The following is an 18,189-nucleotide window of genomic DNA, read 5'->3' as shown; positions in this document are numbered from 1 at the left end:
TTTGCACATCTCTTTACTCCTGGGGGAATTCTGCACCAAAAAATTTAAAATATTTTGTACACAATATTTTAAAATTCTACAAAATTCTGCATATTTTATTTGTCAAATAACACAATATAATCATGCCAGTTTCAATTATTTGGTAATTTATTTCAAAATACCTGTCAGCAAGTATATCTGTAACAATACAGACAACGTAAAAGATTCAGGACATGTTTTTTGACAAATAGATTCCTTACTAGGCGTATTAAAACTGAACTTGATGCATCTTTGTTGATAGTTATCTTCTGTTTCAGTGAAATTACATATTTCATTTAAACAAACTAATTATATAAAAATATGCTGTATAAAAGTACAGTGGAACCCTGATTATCCAATCTAATTGGGATCGGGGCCAGATTGGATAACCAAAAATCCAGATAAACTGGAGAAGGGGCAACTGGGGCTCCCACCATCAGGCGTGGACGGCAGGGGCTCTGGCTGTCAAATTCTGCATGAAAAAATAAAATTCTGCAGAGAACATTAATTCTGTGCAAATTCTGCATTGTGCAGTGGCACAGAATTCCAGCAGGAGCATCTGTTGGATGGAGAAAACAAGGAAACACTAGCCAAACGCTGCCTTTTTCTCGCGTTGTACCCCAGCGCTCCTTATATACTACCCCCATCATTCCCTACCCCCAAACTCCAAGCACCTCTACTACCTTGACAAATTCTTTACCCTCAAACCCAAAACCTCCCAATCCATCACTTGCTGCCATTGCCTCCATAAAAATCCTTGTCATTTTCCCCAAGCCCACAACTTTCATATACAAACCTTAACTAAGACCTTGAATTTTTAAGTTTGTAAAAACTCATTATATACTTGCACAGTGAAGCAACGTATGCTTATCTTAATATGTCTTGCTGAGGTCATAATTAAACCTTTGCATTTCTTTGTGATTTGGAGAAACTGGATGTGTGCTTTCTGGGTAGTTATATATGGGAAGCGAAAGTCTGTTGTGGAAGTAAAGAATCTATCGCTTTGTTTACAAAAGAATTTCCTATTAATGTTATTACACATTCAGCTGAACCCATGTTAACAACAGTGGGAGCTTAAGCAAAGACAAGGCTCTAGCAGCTTTAATTAACATAGCAGTAAAGCCAATCGAAGCCACTAGAGCCTTGTCTAATAGGGAACCCCAACTGTGCCGATACCAGTTGGCATCAGCAGGAATTTCTTTGTTAAGAGTTTTTGAAGGTTTGGGACGGGTGAGACTACAGCAATAAATTACATGAACTGAAGCTGCTCTGGGTGTTAGTGTAGCCTAACTGGTGATTTCCTGGATTTTTTGTGACTGTGTTGAAAGGAAATGCACTTTAGTAAGCTTATGCTCAAATAAATCTGTTAGTCTTTAAGGTGCCACCGGACTCCTCGTTGTTTTTGTGGATACAAACTAACACGGCTACCCCGACTTTAGTAACATTCTCTCTCTAAAACAATTAAGTGCACGTGTGTGTGTGTGTAGGCATATCAACCAGGATTAAAACTTAGTTCAACATGTTATCTGTCCATGCAAGAAAGAAAAAAAGTTGCTATAATATGGCTTAACCACAATCATGTTTAAATGTGGTTAATTTTGTAGGCAGGTCCCAAATATTTGTTTTTTTCTACACTCTGTTTAGAATGCACATCAACAATATTAGCAAAGAGTGGGTTCTAGCACCATTACGCATACATAACATAAAAGACCGCTATGCCCACCCAAGACTTATAATTTTTATTCTTTCATTACCACTGTTGCAGCAATACCAGCTGGGAGCATTAATATAAACTAACCAACCTTTTAAACATTGACTGTGTCATCTAACTGCCCAGAACTTCCTAAGTGTCTTCAGCATTGTAGCAGGGTCTACTCTAGGAAAATTACTCATTGCTTACAAGTGGTGTCAGCAGTTGGCTTGGTTTTGTTTACTCTCTAGCCATATGATTTGTATAAGACAAATACTCTTCAAGAATCAATGCTGTACTATCTTTATCTCCCTTCCTTATTATAAACTGAGCTGATATATGATGGGGCTATTGTGAATCAAACACTGAACGTGCCAATCCTATTATGTATTCATCTCATCTTGTTCACAGGAGTCCTCCCTATTAGTGAAGATACAATTTTTGAATTTGACAAACTCTTTAGCACTTCACTATAGACACTACCTACACCAATGGGAAGGATTCACCCATTAGCACAAGAAGAATTGTTCCGTCAACCTAGCACTGTCTATACCGGGGATTAGGTCGGCATAGCTACATCTCTCAGGGATGTGTACTTTCACACCAGAGAGACGTAGCTATACTCATGTAAAATCCTAATGTAGACTAGACTTAAGTTTGAAACTTTGCAGGTACAGAGCCCTTATTTAGAAGTAGCACCTTGTTAAGTTTAGGTGATGAAATGGGAAATATTAAAGTAAGGTAGGTAACTAAAAAAATCACCTTTATTATGCTCAATGGCCTTCTAAGATTTTTAGCATGGCTGAACAAAGCCCTATCAACTTTTAAGCATCATGCAGAGGCCTTGTCTACAACAGAAGAGTTAGGACCCAAAATTCACTTTTGGGTAGCAACAGTGGAAGTTGTAGTTACTTTAGTCAGGGCTCAAGAGTTTTTAAATCTACATTTTGTCTAATCCTGCTATGTGTTCTCTGACCAGTCTGATAAACGCAAGAATTGCCACTTGGACAGTTTACTTAAGGGAGATTGTACGTATCCACTGAAGCACACAACAAGTTCCTCTGAAGACTGACGGAACATCAGGGAGAAGAGAAACCTGTGATTGCAAAAATGGCAGATTCTGAGGTTTCATCATGGTTGTCTACAATTCCTGATTCATTCTGCAGTGTTTTGTACATTCTAATCTTCTATTAATAACATAAAGAACTGTTCATTAGTTACACCAGTGCAATTTTTATAAACAGATTTAAAATTGATCTAGTTACACCAGAGTAAATCCCTAATATAGATACACTTGAATCAGTTTAAACCTTGTTTATATCAGTTTAGCTTAAATTGACTTAAGCTAAACAGATGTAAGATTGAAAACTGCTTAAGTGAATCTATACTAGGGGTTTGAATATGTGGGTGTACCTTGTCTAATGTAGACCAGCCCCAATTTTCTTTTTCTCTGGCAAAGATTAAGGTGCCCCAATATGTTCTTAACCTATATGGAAGATGTCTGCAGCCAAATAGCAGCAAAGATGGTAATAACAGCTCTTCTGCTCTGTTAATTTCAATTGAGGTGTGAACATCAAAACCAAATTGGAACTATTTAAATGCAAACACAGTCAGTCACAAGCATTTTGTGTCTCTCAAAAAAACAAAACACAAGAAACATCAATTTAATATTATATATTAAGGCACTGTTAAGGTTGCAAAGTGGAAATCAAAAATATATACTGAATGTGGGCAAGTTAATGTCACTAATGTTAATACCCATTTCCCTACTTGTGTGTATTTATATCTGTAATTTTAAGATTTCATTAGCAGTTTTTTTATTTTAATTAACATGAGGTAAGCACACTGAAAGCCATAAGTAGCATCATATACACCTCTACCCCGATATAATGCTGTCCTCGGGAGCCAAAAAAATCTTACTGCGTTATAGGTGAAACCGCGTTATATCAAACTTGCTTTGATCTGCCAGAGTGCGCAGCCCTGTCCCCCCGGAACGCTGCTTTACCGCGTTATATCCGAATTCATGTTATATCGGGTCGCATTATGTTGGGGTAGAGGTGTACTGTGAAGATTCAGGACATTGCTCCTTTAGTGCCTAAATTTTCCAACACAGATGGTAGTCATGTCACTTAATGCACTACTGGAAGGCAATCAGGACTTGCCTATATTAGAAAAGTTGCACCAGTTTAATTAAGGCTATTAAAAACTGATCTCATTAATACAGTGCAACTCATTAATACAGATATACTTAAACTTGTTTGACCCTTACTAAGCAAATTAAGTTAAAATAATTTAAAGTGAGGGTTAAATCAGTTTAAGTACAGCTATATTAGAGATCTGCACTAATTTAATTCACTTGATTTCAATTTTTTTAAGACAATGTAGACCAGCCTCCAACTGCATAGTAATAGCTGCAGTAAAAAAAAAAAACCATGAATGGAATATGTTAATTTATATATATTTCTACACTTTGTATAAAGAATCTAAATGTTAACATGACAGCCTCCACTAAATAATTTGCATAAGCCAAACTGAAGAGATTCACACTAAAGAAACCAAAAGCCTGCAAATAATTTGTAAAGAACATGGAGCTAATATCTGTCTCAAAGGAACCCCAAATTTTATGTGGGAAAAAAGTTCAAATTGTGCTTTATCCAAATATTTTGGAGTGTGTATCTATAAAAAATAGCCTACAGTATTCTATAATTCTTACTGCTACCAACCCATCAGTACACTTGGAGAACTGAGGTGAGCCAACCAATATCTTTTTAAAAATATGAAAAATATCTTTCTGTGCTTCTGAACACTACTAGAGCAATTTGTTATTTTAAAGTTAGAGAATTAAGATAGGCTGTTTTGTTAGCTCCTTTTCAAACTGCATGTAAAAATATTAACCTTTTTATTTAAGGGTGGAAGGAGAAGCTAACATCTTTTACACACACACACTCACACACACACACCAGAATTCAACCACTATTTTAAATCAGCTTACAAACTCAGTGGTCTGGGTGACTTAGGGGACTGATAATGGGATTCAGAGCCTTTCACTGCCAGGTCACTAGTTCAAGTCCAGTCCAGATTGACAGCAAACAATTCACTGCTTGGCGGACTCCAGGGTTTACTTTAACCAATTAACCTGTGTTAAAACTACAACTGTCTACTCTAGGATTTTAACACGCATTAGCTAACACTTGTTAAAAATGCAAGCCACAGTATACCAAGTTTACCACAAATATTTTAATTATAGCTATGCCAATTGACAACAGCATTGTAAGTAGGAGAAATATGGAAATGAGAGATGAAGTTTAGAGAATACTGAAGTGTTAGGCCCTGTCTACATGGGAAAGTTGCACTGGTTTAACTTACGATTTGTCTACACAAGAAAGTTTTACCAGTTATAATTATACTGGTATAGTTAAACAGATATAGTAAAATTGATACAACTCCCTGTGTGAACATTTACTCGAGAATAAAAATGTTATGTCACTTAGAAAGAGGCTTTAAGTTAAATAAACCTGGGAACACACACTTTTTCCAGAATAAAAATATCCACACTTCGAGTTATACTGGTTTAAGTTCACAGCTCAGTAGCTAGGAGTATAACTTTCCATCACTGACCACCCTTTAAATAATTTTTAAATCAGGTTAATTAAAGTGGAGTAATCCTCTTTGCTTTCATTTTAATGTAAGGGTATGTCTACACTACCCTCCCGACCGGTGGGTAGCGATCAATCTATCGGGGATTTATGGATCGCTTCTCGTCTAGATGCGATAAATCGATCCCCGAACGCACTCCCCATCGACTCCTGAACTCCATCAGGGCAAGAGGCGGAAGCAGAGTCGACGGGGGAGTGGCGGCCGTCAATCGCACGCCGTGAGGACGTGAAGTAAGTCAATCTAAGTCACGTCGACTTCTCGACTTCAGCTACTCTATTCTTGTAGCTGAAGTTGCATATCTTAGATCGATCTTCCCCCCCCCTCCCCCCCCCCCCCCCCGTGTAGACCAGGACTAAGAGTCGCTTATTTCAGTTTATCTTAAACCTGTTCCCAGCAGTCAAACTGAACCAGAAAGGACAGCTCTAAAACCAAAATAAGAGCATCCACACAGGGGTTTCTATCTGTTTAAAAATATTGATTTAAATTCCCATTTTTAATTAAACCAGTGCAACTTTGTGTGCACAAGCCTTCAATAAGCGTTTTGACAATGGGATAAAGAAGAAATGGCAGATATTTGAAGTGTCATAAAGAAATAAACCACTCAATCTGGTGAATGCCCAGACAATGGGACAGACTGAGATATATCTGATGGCAACGCATGAAAGTTGTCCAAATTTTTCATGGCTATTCTTGGAAAGAATCAGATTTGAGACTAAATACAGAAAGAGTGGACCAACTGAGGAATAATCCTAAAGTTCTGTTTTAATGAGTCAAAATTAAAAACACTGACTACAAGAAAGGGTTTCTGCAAAGTGGCATTTTGGAATACCCAGCATAATTATTACTTCTATAGCACCAGTGACCACAGGGGTGTATTATACAAAATGTAGTAGAGACCAGGGATTCTCAACATTTCATAGCAGATCATGTATTAACAGAAAGATTATACTGGGGACCACTTTTTCTCCTGTGTCAGGACTGTGCAGAATACCTCCCTTTCACAATTTGCAGTTGCATGATGTTTATGCATTAATACAATATCAGAAAAATATTATGAACAATTCAATCATTTTTTAGCTGTCTTTCATGTGACACAGCAGCTGGAAAAATAGAAGAGCCTGCACCACATGATCTGTCAGTTTTCCGTAAGTCAGCCATGGTCCACGGACCACTTTTAGAAACAGTAATTTAAACAAAATAATTTAGGCATGTTCTTGTTCAGAGAGAATCTCATGTTCTAAATTGATGGATAAACTACCTAGGATAATATACAAAAGCGGATGTAAACATTATTTCTCTCCTTCAGAAAGGACTTTTCTGCATTACAAACTTTATTCTTCCATTGGGAATGAAAGAACCTAATCCTTGAGACAGAACTGAAGTATATACCAATAAGGACTGTTATGAACCGACAGTCTTGTCTACATTTGTGCTGGAACTGCATGCTAATATGAGGTCCCTGGGCAATATACACTAATGAACAGTGCTATAAACCGTTTCACAAAACTATGCTAAGCTGCATTGAAAGTGAGTTGAGATAGATGAAAATTGGTAAAAATGCCTGCACCCACTCTACATTGGCATTTCCAGTTTTACTGACACAACTGCTAGACTAAATGCGAGACAACTGCTAAAAATTCTCAGTGTAGATAGGCCCCAGTAGAGTAGGAGTCATTTTTTATGCTGATGGCAGAAACTGTGTTAATACCTGCTAACAAGAATCATAGTTAAACACTGTTCTTGATAACATGGTTGCCACTTACGAATAGAAGGTACCAGAGATAAAATATGTGCTGAAATGAACTATAGCCCAATTCTTGAAAGAAAAGACAAACTTTAAAAACCTGTTAGTGTTCAGTTTCTTACACCAGCCTACTACTGAACTAAAGCATGTAGAGACAGACACACAAAATAGTCAAATGAACATTATTATTCTTAAACTAAAAAATATCTGTCTCATTTGCAGAACATCACCAAATTATACGGTTGATTGCAAAATTCTAAAAGTTATGCCTAATCATGAAACATTTTTCTTCCTAGGATGATTCAGCAGCAATCAGATGTTCCTCACAGAACAGGGCAGGTAGTTCAGATATATGACAATTTTTTTATTTCTTTTGGCTCTTGTATTTCATGTCACTCAGAAGCAAAACAACCAACAGTTTAGAATCAGGGATTGTTCGTGTGCACATGAAAAAATAATGATTTAAAGCACTGGTAGATGCAGGATTAGGTCTGAAACTGCTCTGCACACGCAGACCCAGGCATCAAGCCTCACTGACTTCAGTAGGGTTCCACATGCTCAAAGCAACTTGCATGACCAGGACTTGGGAGGAGGCTGCAATACTATAGCTCAGAGGTGGGCAAACTATCCAGCCCTCCAGATGTTTTAATCTGGCCCTCGAGCTCCTGCTCGGGAGCGGGGTCCAGGGCTTGCTCTGCTCTGGTGCTCCAGCTGGGGAGCAGGGTCCAGAACTTGCCTTGCTGTGCACGGCTCCTGGAAGCAGCAGTATGTCCCCCCTCTGGCTCCTACGCGTAGGGTCAGGCAGGGGGCTCCACATGCTGCCCCCACCCCAAGCGCTGCCCCTGCAGCTGCCATTGGCCAGGAACTGCGGCCAATGGGCGCTACAGGGGCGGTGCCTGCGAATGGGGCCAGAGGGGGGACATGTCGCTGCCTCTGAGAGCTGCTTGAGGTAAAACGCCTGGAACCTATGCCCCGGGCCCCCTCCCGCGCCCCAACCCACTGCCCCAGCCCTGATCCCCTTCCTGCCCTCCAAACCCCTCGGTCCCAGCCCGGAGCACCCTCCTGCACCCCAAGCCCTTATCCCCAGCCCCACCCCAAAGCCTGCCCCCCAGCCAGAGCCCTCACCCCCTCCTGCACCCCAACCCCCAATTTCATGAGCATTCATACAATTTCCATACCCAGATGTGGCCCTCAGGCCAAAAAGTTTGCCCACCCCTGCTAAAACTACATCAATGTAGTTGCACTAGTGCAAACCCCTTGTGAAGACATACTACACTGGTGCAGCTTACCCAGGTTTCAAACACAGGTAAGCCAGTGCAAGTCACTTTTTACACCATTGCACAAAAAGGTAGTCAAATCCTTAAAACTACAGATGACATATCCCCAAGATTAAAACCACTAGTCTGAACCTTAAAGTGAACATACAGGTTGGTGGCAGGCTTTAAAAAGCCTGGCCAGTAAAAATTGATTTACCCAAGGGGGAAAAACAAAGAATTGTGCTTTCAGGCTTTATAATTTTTGCCTGAAAAACTGAGTTTTAAAGTATTACAATAAAGAAAACAATTTTCTTCTTATTACACCACGTTACATCTGTAAATTTGACCAGTACATTCAAGTATCTATTCTTGGGGCCTGATCCTCCAAATATTCCCAATATTCCTTACTTCAGCACTTATCCAAATGAACCCATTGGGAATATACAAAGACAACACAACTGGTGCATTCAGACTAGAGGATTAGGTCCATAATTACTATTTAAACGTTTCCATACATCTCCTTCAAAGTCACTCCTCAACTAGCAGTGATCAACACATTCATTACTTGCTATTTCAATACTTCTTTAGCTTTTACACAAATGTTTCAATACTACACTTCGAGATGAAGAAACTCATTTTTACTGTTTAAATGTAATTAAACTACTATCTCCTAGAGCAGTGGTTCTCAGACTTTTGTACTGGTGACCCCTTTCACATAGCAAGCCACTGAGTGAAACCCCCCATATAAAATATACAAAAAAGTGTTTTTAATTAACGCTATTATAAATGCTGGAAGTGAAGCGGGGTTTGGGGTGAGGGGTCACGAGCTGTCAGCCTCCATGTAATAACCTCGTGACCCCTTCAGGGGTCTCGACCCCCAGTTTGAGAACCCCTGTCCTAGAGCTTCAGGGACAGATGCAGAACAGTGTTACACAATTGTATACGTATACTTAAGGCTGTAGAAAAATTACAATTCCTTTCTATTATTCTGAGAAGCAGTATGTTATGAGATTTATGTTGGATAGTCCTTCACTTTATATACAAACAGAACATAACTGAATTTGTATTAACCTAGTTCAACAATTTACATAAAGACATTCCCAAATGCATACATATATACCCACACAGATGAGATTTGTACAGTACATAGGTATCTGAGCACCCTAAAACTCCTAGAAACACACACACTAATAATGAAGGATCTATTTGCCTGTCCACCAGCCATCCCATCTAGTTTCTGGATTTTTATCTATAAATGCCCTGCAATGTCAAGCGCTATAATATATAAACAAGTTATTTTGTTATTTATCCACCACTTCAGCAAGATTAAAAAAACAATTAAAAGTTTTTTTAAATACTGTTATTACTTATACTGTATTAGCACCCAAAATATGCTAGCAACAGATATACAAAGAATGAACTACCAGAACAATTTATATGAGCGGTTGAAGATTATGAACTATTCGCCTACTGAAATTATCACAAGGACAACTAACTGCACACTGCCCTTACAAAGTGGTTTGTATGATGTTTTGAAACTTGTACATAAGAATTAAAAATTTGGTTGGTTTGATCTTAAAGACATTCAAATCTCAAAATTCACTGTATGCTAACTAAACACCTATTTAAGATAATGTCATTCTAGAAGTTTATCCTGATTGTGTATAATGTTTGCCCAAAAGTGAACCCAAAACATTCCTGCTAATATATAAATATATTTTGGCAATCTGAGTTGGAAAGCAACCAGTAAGTTGAGCAGTATAGAAAAAGAAGATTGTATCAAGAGTGGAGCTACACCATCCCAAAGGCCCAGAGATATTACACGATGGGCAGAGTCAAAGTTTACATCCTGGGAAAATCTGCACCCTACACCAGCTCGTCTCTGTGACAGGAAACGCTCTCCAGATTTTTCCTTCCAACGCTTTTCTTTCCCCCGTTCCCGCCCCGTCAAAGCTGTTTGAAGCAAACTGAGACGGGGTTAATTCACACATGGCACCAACTGCTAAACACGTTTCCTCTTCCCTCCAGTGACCCCTCCCAGCTTCACCGAAAAAAAGGCAGGAAATCCCTAACTCCCGCCCCCCGCGCGCTCCCAGAGGGAAATCCCAAACCCCTCCCCGCTGCCCGAGAGGAAACCCCCACACATGCATACCGGCCCCAGCGCATGGGAAAGCCTCCCCCACAGGCCCCCAGTCCCTTGTCCCCCAACCCCGGGCCGTGGCTCCTCACACGCCCCCAGCGCCCTCCCGCAGCTCCGGCAGCCCGATCCCCCACGCGGCCCCACCGCCCCCGGGCTCCACGTGGGTCCCCAGCCCGCGGGGCCTGGATAGGCCGGGGATCCTCCGCCCAGCCCGGCGGCTCCCAGACCCCGCGGGCCCCCGTGAGTCAGAGCCCCCGGCCTGGCAGAGCGGCGCGGCCCATCCCCGGCCTCTCACCTGCTTGTTTCTCGGGTAGGGCTTCGAGGCGCCCAGGTGGTACCGCCGGGTCCGGATCTTCCCCCCTCCGCTGCCGTCGCCGCCTCCCCCGCCCGAGGCCATGCTGGGATCCGGCCCCCCGGCGCAGAGCGGGCCCGGCCCCCGCTCGCTCCCCCTTCCCCCCGCGGCCTGGCCGCGCCGCGCGCTCCCTCCTCCCCTCTGTGCTGTCACTGTCACTATGGAGATGCCCCCGCCACGCGCATCAAGGCCTGTCTCGCGGACTCCGGGGCCTCACGCGCTTGCTGCTGGCTGCCGGCTCCGTCCCGCCCGCGCCGCGGCCGACTCCGTGCACCCCTCCCCCCCGTCCGACCAACCACACAGCGCCCGCCCGGGCAGGTTGCGTCACTAACTCGCGCACAACGGGATGCGTCATCCTGCTGCGTCTTACCCAGCAGCGAGCGCTCCCCACCTCAAACGCTCATGGGAAGTGTAGTTTCGGGAAGTGGCAGGGGCTGTAGGCGCTGGCGATAGGGGAAGGGCAGGTAGAGACCGAGCCAGGTTCTGGCCAGGGGTGTTTTTTTCCCCAGCTCCAATCGCAGCTTGCATTGAGCAAAAACTCCTCACAGGCAAATACGCAGAACCCCACCATCGTGTGATTTTTTTAAGGCTATCGCATGGTTTGTTTAGCGTTTTTAGAGGCTTAGGTTGGCAATGGTGGTGTGTAAATTCAGGTTACGCAAGCACATACTCTGGTGGATAATCTCTGCAGCGATCAAAAAGATTTGAAACAGTATAATCAGAAAATGTGGTAAAGAAAAGTAACACCTGCCACTGGATCCATAACTGCTTTGGTCCATAAACCAATTACTGGGGGCCAGATTCTGGTTGGCTGTTATAAAAGCCCACCGTGCAAGTGGAGGGACGGAGTTGTTTTGTTGTGGTGCAGGGAAGAGCAGTGAGCATGGAGAAGCACATGCTGGGCCAACGGAGATAAGTCCTTTATAGATGATTTGTAAGTGACACATAAGAGTCAGAACTATTTCTAGGTGAAGTCAGACCAACATGTCTAGCAAAAATGTAGCCACTACAGTTAAATAAAAAGAAGAACAGGAGAACTTGTGGCACCTTAGAGACTAACAAATTTATTAGAGCATAAGCTTTCGTGGACTACAGCCCACTTGCTGTAGTCCACGAAAGCTTATGCTCTAATAAATTTGTTAGTCTCTAAGGTGCCACAAGTACTCCTGTTCTTCTTTTTGCGGATACAGACTAACACGGCTGTTACTCTGAAACAGTTAAATAAGTGTTAATACAAACACACACACACAAAGGGCCAAACCTTAGCTGCTTAAAACAAGTCAATGAAGTGATGCTGATTTATACCAGATGATGATCTGGCCCATTATATTTATAAATCTATGTCAACTATGCAGTAAAATATAAAAATGCCCTTCCAGATAGATTTAATAGAGAAGATGTTGCCCCACAAATTGCCTTCACTGATCGCTGGAGAAGAAACAGTCAATCATTCATGACATGCCTATTTATTATTTCTGTCTGGTTCTCTTTCTCATTATGGAGAGCAGTTCACAAATATAGGATGGACTTCTTTACAAAATGGCCTGAATCTTAATCAATAAGGAACAAAAAGGCTGCGCCAGTCACTGAAGTTTTACTGAACTTATTCTTCACCAGATTTGGGGTTCTAGATGATTGGCACACAGATCAAGGGAAAAAATATGAATCAAAAGTATTTCAACAGGTTTATAAGATTCTAGAAATCCATAAGACTCACACCACAATTGTGTGGGAAGGTGGAATGGGTCAAAAAAAGGTTAAGCAGGCTACCTTTTCAGAACAGCATCAAACAGACTGTAACCAGCATCTCTGGTATCTTATAGGCCATCAAAAATAATGAATCATTTAAAGTACAAAAAGAACCCCAGTTCACCTCATGTTTGGACAAACTAGGGACCCCAGGAAATCTCCTGTAGAGTTTCTGGGAAGGAGCAAAGGAATTTGGATCATTTGAACGATATAGATATTCCACAGCCCCAAACTGAAAAAGCACACATTTCCTTGGGAAAATTTGAAACCATTTGAAAATGAAAAAAAGACTTCAACCATAAAGTTCATAGGGGGAAACTTTTTTGGGGGGTGGGAGGGGGGGGGAAAGAGAGACAATCTGATTCCACATTCTTAGTGGAAGGAAAGGTAGGAGCCCTAAAACTGATTAACCTTGGGAGGGATTCTGTACAGTATTGACAAGAATAAATGAAGTGGTGAATAGCAAAACAGGTGGATCGCAGGACTAAGCCCAAAATTACCCAGAAGGTTCATCTGAGAAGATACCAGAGAGTCAGAATTCCAACTTGGCTACCCCAGAAACTGAGAACACTGTTTAGTTGAGGCTGAAAGACCAATGGATGCCCTGTTAAAACAGAATGGGCAAAGTCCTTCATTGTTGTCCCAGCCCGCAGACTTCACAGAAACTATGGACACACCACAGGAGTCAATGAAAAGCAGCCCTTCCAAACTGCTGAAAGAAAATCAATCAGGGAGCGACAGGCTTTAAATAAATTTGGATGGGAATAAAATTAAGTCAGGAGGAATGGCATGGAAAGTCTTGACAGGAAGAATTCTATGTAAATAATGTAACCCTTATTAGAAGCAGTGCTGGTAGACTAGAATGAGCTGAAGAGAATGGGACAAGAAGCCAAGTGAGGGAGACTGAGGCAGGGTTGCTTGGGACAATGGGAAGAGTTGTTCATTGTTAGCAGACTCCACAGAAACAGTGGAAATACTACAGGAGTTTGCCTGTGGCATGCACCAAGCATGCCCATTATGAGTTCCCATCACAGCCCCAGACTGTTGTGCACAAGTATAAAATCAAGTTGACATAAAAACTGTGTTACATCAACATTTTCTAACTTGGACACCAACATTTAGGGACTTATGCACCTCCCCATCCCTTTTGTAGAGCAGTGATCTCTCCCTTCTCCCACTACATATCTCATCTTCTCCTTCCCTGCATCAATTCCTTCTTCCCAATTGCCCTTCTCCTTCCTAAATTATTCACAGTCTATATTGTCCGCCCCCATCCATCTGGCTCCAACCTACCCCAAAGTCTTTAACCTTCCAAAATCCACTCACCCCCAACCACTTATGGGGTCTCATTCACTATTTGCAGCACACCAATAGACTTCTGAACAAGGAGTAGAAATTTTGGTGAGACTTTTTCACTAGCCTCCATGGAGAAACTGACCATCTGTTCCTTCCTCAGCCAGGATGGTGAGCCACACGTGTCTGTGCTCCACTTCTAAATCCAGAGATCCTGTTTTTTCTTCCTCCAGCTTGGGGTGCAGAAGCCTGTAACTCATTTGCACCAGTAAATCCCAGTTGGAGCATGATCAGGCCAGTCCTTGGTCCCAGCTTGCAGATTGGATGGTAAGGCCAAATCCAAGATACCAAGGGGGAAGTGACAGAAGCTACTAGTTAAATACTTTGCATAGTTGCTTTATAAACCTAAATGAGAACTGGGACTGTTTCAGCCCCAGGATGGACACTCAACAGTAGGGATCAGCAATCTGCAAGAGATACAATCTTACATCCACTACTTAGATTCAGGATTCTTGAGGGATAACTGCATAGATGGTTGGAGAAACTACAAAGTTATGTTATAGCACTTCTCCTGAATCAAGCCCTTAGTGGGTGCTAGTATAAGTTAATAAATAATAATAACAACATGAAATAATTTTGGGGCCAAGGATTGTCTCTGACAATGTGTTTATACAGTGCCTAGCGTGCCTAGCACTGCTCTTGGGAAGGATGAGAAGGAAAGGAAGGGTGGTTGGGGCCACTCCCCCTTTATATCATGGAGCCCTCTGCAAGAGAATGGGAGAGAGGGGCAAATGGCCCAATGGGCACCACCCTCTAGAAGCTCGTGGTGTAGGTGCCTTGATATTAACTATGTGCATCTGCGGAAGCTACACCCTTTATGAAGGAACTGCTCACTTCCTTCCTCCTCCTCCTCCACCTGGCTCTAACCACTACCCAGTCCCAAAGCTCCCTCTTCCCACCATGTTCTCAGTTCCAGGGCAGGGGACCCTATGTAGTTTTTTAGGGGCTCTGGGGTGATGGCTTCACAGGCTCTTGAAGTGTCACTTCCCTGTCCTGGAGCCAAGTGCTGAACATGGGGGGCAAGACAGGGGAAAGGTACATTCTACCGAAGCCCCAACCCAAAACCGCCCTAGCCTCATCCTCATGCCACCTGGGAACACCCCCAGCCCCTCTCTCCAACCCAAGAGGCACAGGACAGTTTTACAGCCAGTTTGTGACTCAGGGAATGGAAAAGGAGGAGCAGCAGCACTCAAGGCCTGGAGAGCCTGAGTAAACAGCTAATCAGTTCAGACCCCTAGAGCCATGGCCTCCTGGCTCAGGGAACGAGCAGGGCTGACTGGATAACAGGGAAAGGACACCCCTCCCACTGTCCCCCAGCCTCTGGCAGGGCTGGAATGGGGGAGAGGGAACCACAGAACCATTGGTCCCTGTGGGCCTGAGATGCTCCCTTCGCTGGCAGTGGATGGAATGCGGAGTCTTGTGAGGTATCAAAGGCTGGAGCATTTTAGTAGGGCCGAGCCTGAGAGGGGCAAAATATTCTTCAGACCTTAGACCAGGTTGACTATGTCAGGGGTTCCCAAACTTTTTTCCCTGATGCCCACCTGTACAACTGCAATAGGCACTGTGGCCCACTATTAACACTTCATTAAAATTAATAATTTTCCTCAAGATTACTTACATATAAATTTCACAGGAAATAAACAAACAATGTACATTTCCTTTTCATTTTAAACGTAAATGATTGAGTGCATAGTGCTAGGGCATACAAAGAAATGCTTAAAAATCTTTGAAACCCCATTATAGTAAAACTACATGTTAAAAAAAATGTTGAGACCAAAGTGTGGTGTTCAAACAGGGAAAACTCAATTTGGTATAAAACTGGAAATAAGCAAAACAACGGTTTTAACAAAATTGTTAAAAAAAAAAGCCACATTGTGTTGTCCAACTTTGAACACTATATTACATTTTCATTTTTTTTTAAGTGTAAAATCTGAATTTCTGTGCTTTATAAGTAAAGACCTAACCCTACTCTCTGCTAATTAAAAAATAATCAAATATTGTAAATAAATATATAAAATAACTTACGGGCCAGGAGTCTTCTTAATGGGGTGGAAGTACCTGCTTCTCCTTGTACAGTTTTTTCAGCTGGGGACACGTTATTGAGGCTCAACCAGATCTCATCTTCAGTTTTCAGCCCCTTGCTGACTCCAACCCTTGAGTGCAGCCCCACATGCTTTCCCTGCACAGGCTCTGTCAGGCAGGGCAAGTGGATGTGGCTGTGTGTTCTGGAGCTGTGCTGAGGGGCCAGGGTTGGGAGGGGAATGGAAAGATGCAGTTGGGGGGGGGGGGGGGCAATGCCCCTACAAGCCCCCTCCCCCCCCCCAGTCTCTGCCTCTAACTTGATTGGAGAATGCAGTTTTGCTAGTGGACCACCCAGGATTGTGTTGTAGCCCACATTTGGGCCACAGCCCACAATTTGGGAAGCCCTGGACTACGTGACTCACATTGGGGGCATTGGCCCCAAGTGAGAATCATGCATGGGCAGGGGGACTACAGGGCACAATTGTACCAGGGTTTAGCAATGACATGCAGCTACTGTATCTGGGGCTTACAAACTTCATAGAGGTTGGACCCCAAATTAGGTAGCTTACATGTCAGAGGTGTAGGGGTCACTGCTACCAATGTACAAAATTCAAGCCACACACTCTGGAGCTCAACACCACAGGCAAATTATATCAATAAAGTGAGTTCAGTTTCCAGAGCTGCAAAGGTCTTGAAGTCCTTCTCCATCAAGGTTTGAGGGGCCTACACATACATCACTGTCCCCTCTCCCTCACCCCCTCAGTTCCCCTTGAGTCTATCAATTACTCTCCCTTCTCCTCCCCACACACATCCATCAACTCTCCCTCCAGACCACCAGTTCCTCTTTCAGTCCCCTCTTCAAGGGGTTCCCAAACTGTAGGTCTGGATGCAAAGCTGGTCACTTCACACTATGAACTGACTGGGCAAGCTCTTCATGGGAGCTCTTAATAGCAGGGAGGAAGGTACTGGTGATGGCACTCTATGTTGCTGCGCCCCCTGCCATACAGAAGGCTCTTTGTGTTATGGGTCCTGTTCCACTCTCACAGCTTAACAGGTCTATGAGAGGCATCTTCCAGTATAAATTCTATCTGCCTAGCAGAGGCAGGGCTGGGAGAGCATCCAACAGCAGGTAAGAGAAAGCAGCAGCAGCAACAGAAATTTCTGGTCAGCAGTCAGAAAAGCCAATAGTGGCATAGGGCACGCGGAGTAGTTGAGTGGAAAGATGGAGACACCGCACTGTGGGTGAACTGCACTCATTGTGTTACTGTTGCATTCTTTAGCAGCCTGTTTTTCCTCATCTGCTACTATTGGTCTGTACAGAAACAGCACAATAAGTGAAGTCTGCAAACTCCCACCAGTCAGCCCCTTAAAGGAGGGAAAGCTATTTGAACCCCTTCTGGTTACACAATTGGCCCATTGCTTGCCATTTAGGCAGCCCTCCCAGATTTTGTTTTGGCCACTTTATTTTTAACAAATTATCAGAAAACTAACAACTGTATCAAACTGAAGCTCTGAAATCAAGTCATAACACTAAATTTAAGCCCACTGCACTTCAGAACCAAATTCACCATTAGCTATAGTACAAGGGATTAACTAGCAATGATTAGGTATTTGCATTATTTAAAAAAAAAAAAAAAAAGAGCATTGATTCAACCACCATTGTATTTATCAGTTATTAAAAATGTGTAATGATACAGTACATGGTTTACAAACCTCACTTACGTTATGAATCATACTAGAGACTAAACAAGCTAGAATGATGACCTTCCCACCAACCTAACAAAACAAGCATGTCATATTGCTGGTGCCAGGATCAGATGTGAAAGTGAGGTCCTGATTACTTGTGACAGTTAAAAGACTGTATGGCATCTTCCATAGCCTTGATACTGGCAAAAAAATCAGTAATGACAGTAGTTTCTTTTCACGTGGCTCCTTAAGAACTTTATTCTTCAGTTTCAGGCTCAAACTACACACACAGTGAAGGGATCCCTGTACCTGCAACATACTTTATTGTCCTTAAGGATTAAAGTCCTATATATAGGTAGTGAAGTCTTTCAATTGGACTCCTCCGATTCAGAGTCCAACTGAAAGAAATGGAGGAACATACACCTTCTTCCAGCTCCCCCAACACACAGGGTGTGAATATGAGAACAGTTAAGTCCCAATGGAGTCTCTGTATACACACCTCCCTTTGCACGTTACAACTGA

General features: G+C 42.6%; 1 protein-coding gene across 9 annotated transcripts in view; it reads right to left on the bottom strand.

Annotated features, from left to right (window-relative positions):
• LOC135981639 (nuclear pore complex protein Nup153-like) overlaps nt 1–10,960 on the bottom strand; it is a 65,038-nt gene extending 54,078 nt beyond the window's left edge. For 7 of the 9 annotated variants that reach the window (XM_065584999.1, XM_065585002.1, XM_065585001.1 and 4 more), the window contains exon 1: nt 10,801–10,960. In XM_065584999.1, the coding sequence (XP_065441071.1) occupies nt 10,801–10,902 (102 nt within the window). In that variant the 5' untranslated portion in view covers nt 10,903–10,960. The remainder of the gene's footprint in view (nt 1–10,800) is intronic. The other 2 variants (XM_065585000.1, XM_065585005.1) reach the window with 1 other exon arrangement.
• Nucleotides 10,961–18,189: the final 7,229 nt, after the last annotated feature.

This window comes from Chrysemys picta, chromosome 2 (genome assembly GCF_011386835.1).
Source record: "Chrysemys picta bellii isolate R12L10 chromosome 2, ASM1138683v2, whole genome shotgun sequence".
Taxonomy (NCBI): Eukaryota; Metazoa; Chordata; order Testudines; family Emydidae; genus Chrysemys; species Chrysemys picta.
The sequence above is the reverse complement of the archived record's forward strand: the minus strand, read 5'-3'. Positions and strand labels throughout refer to the sequence as shown.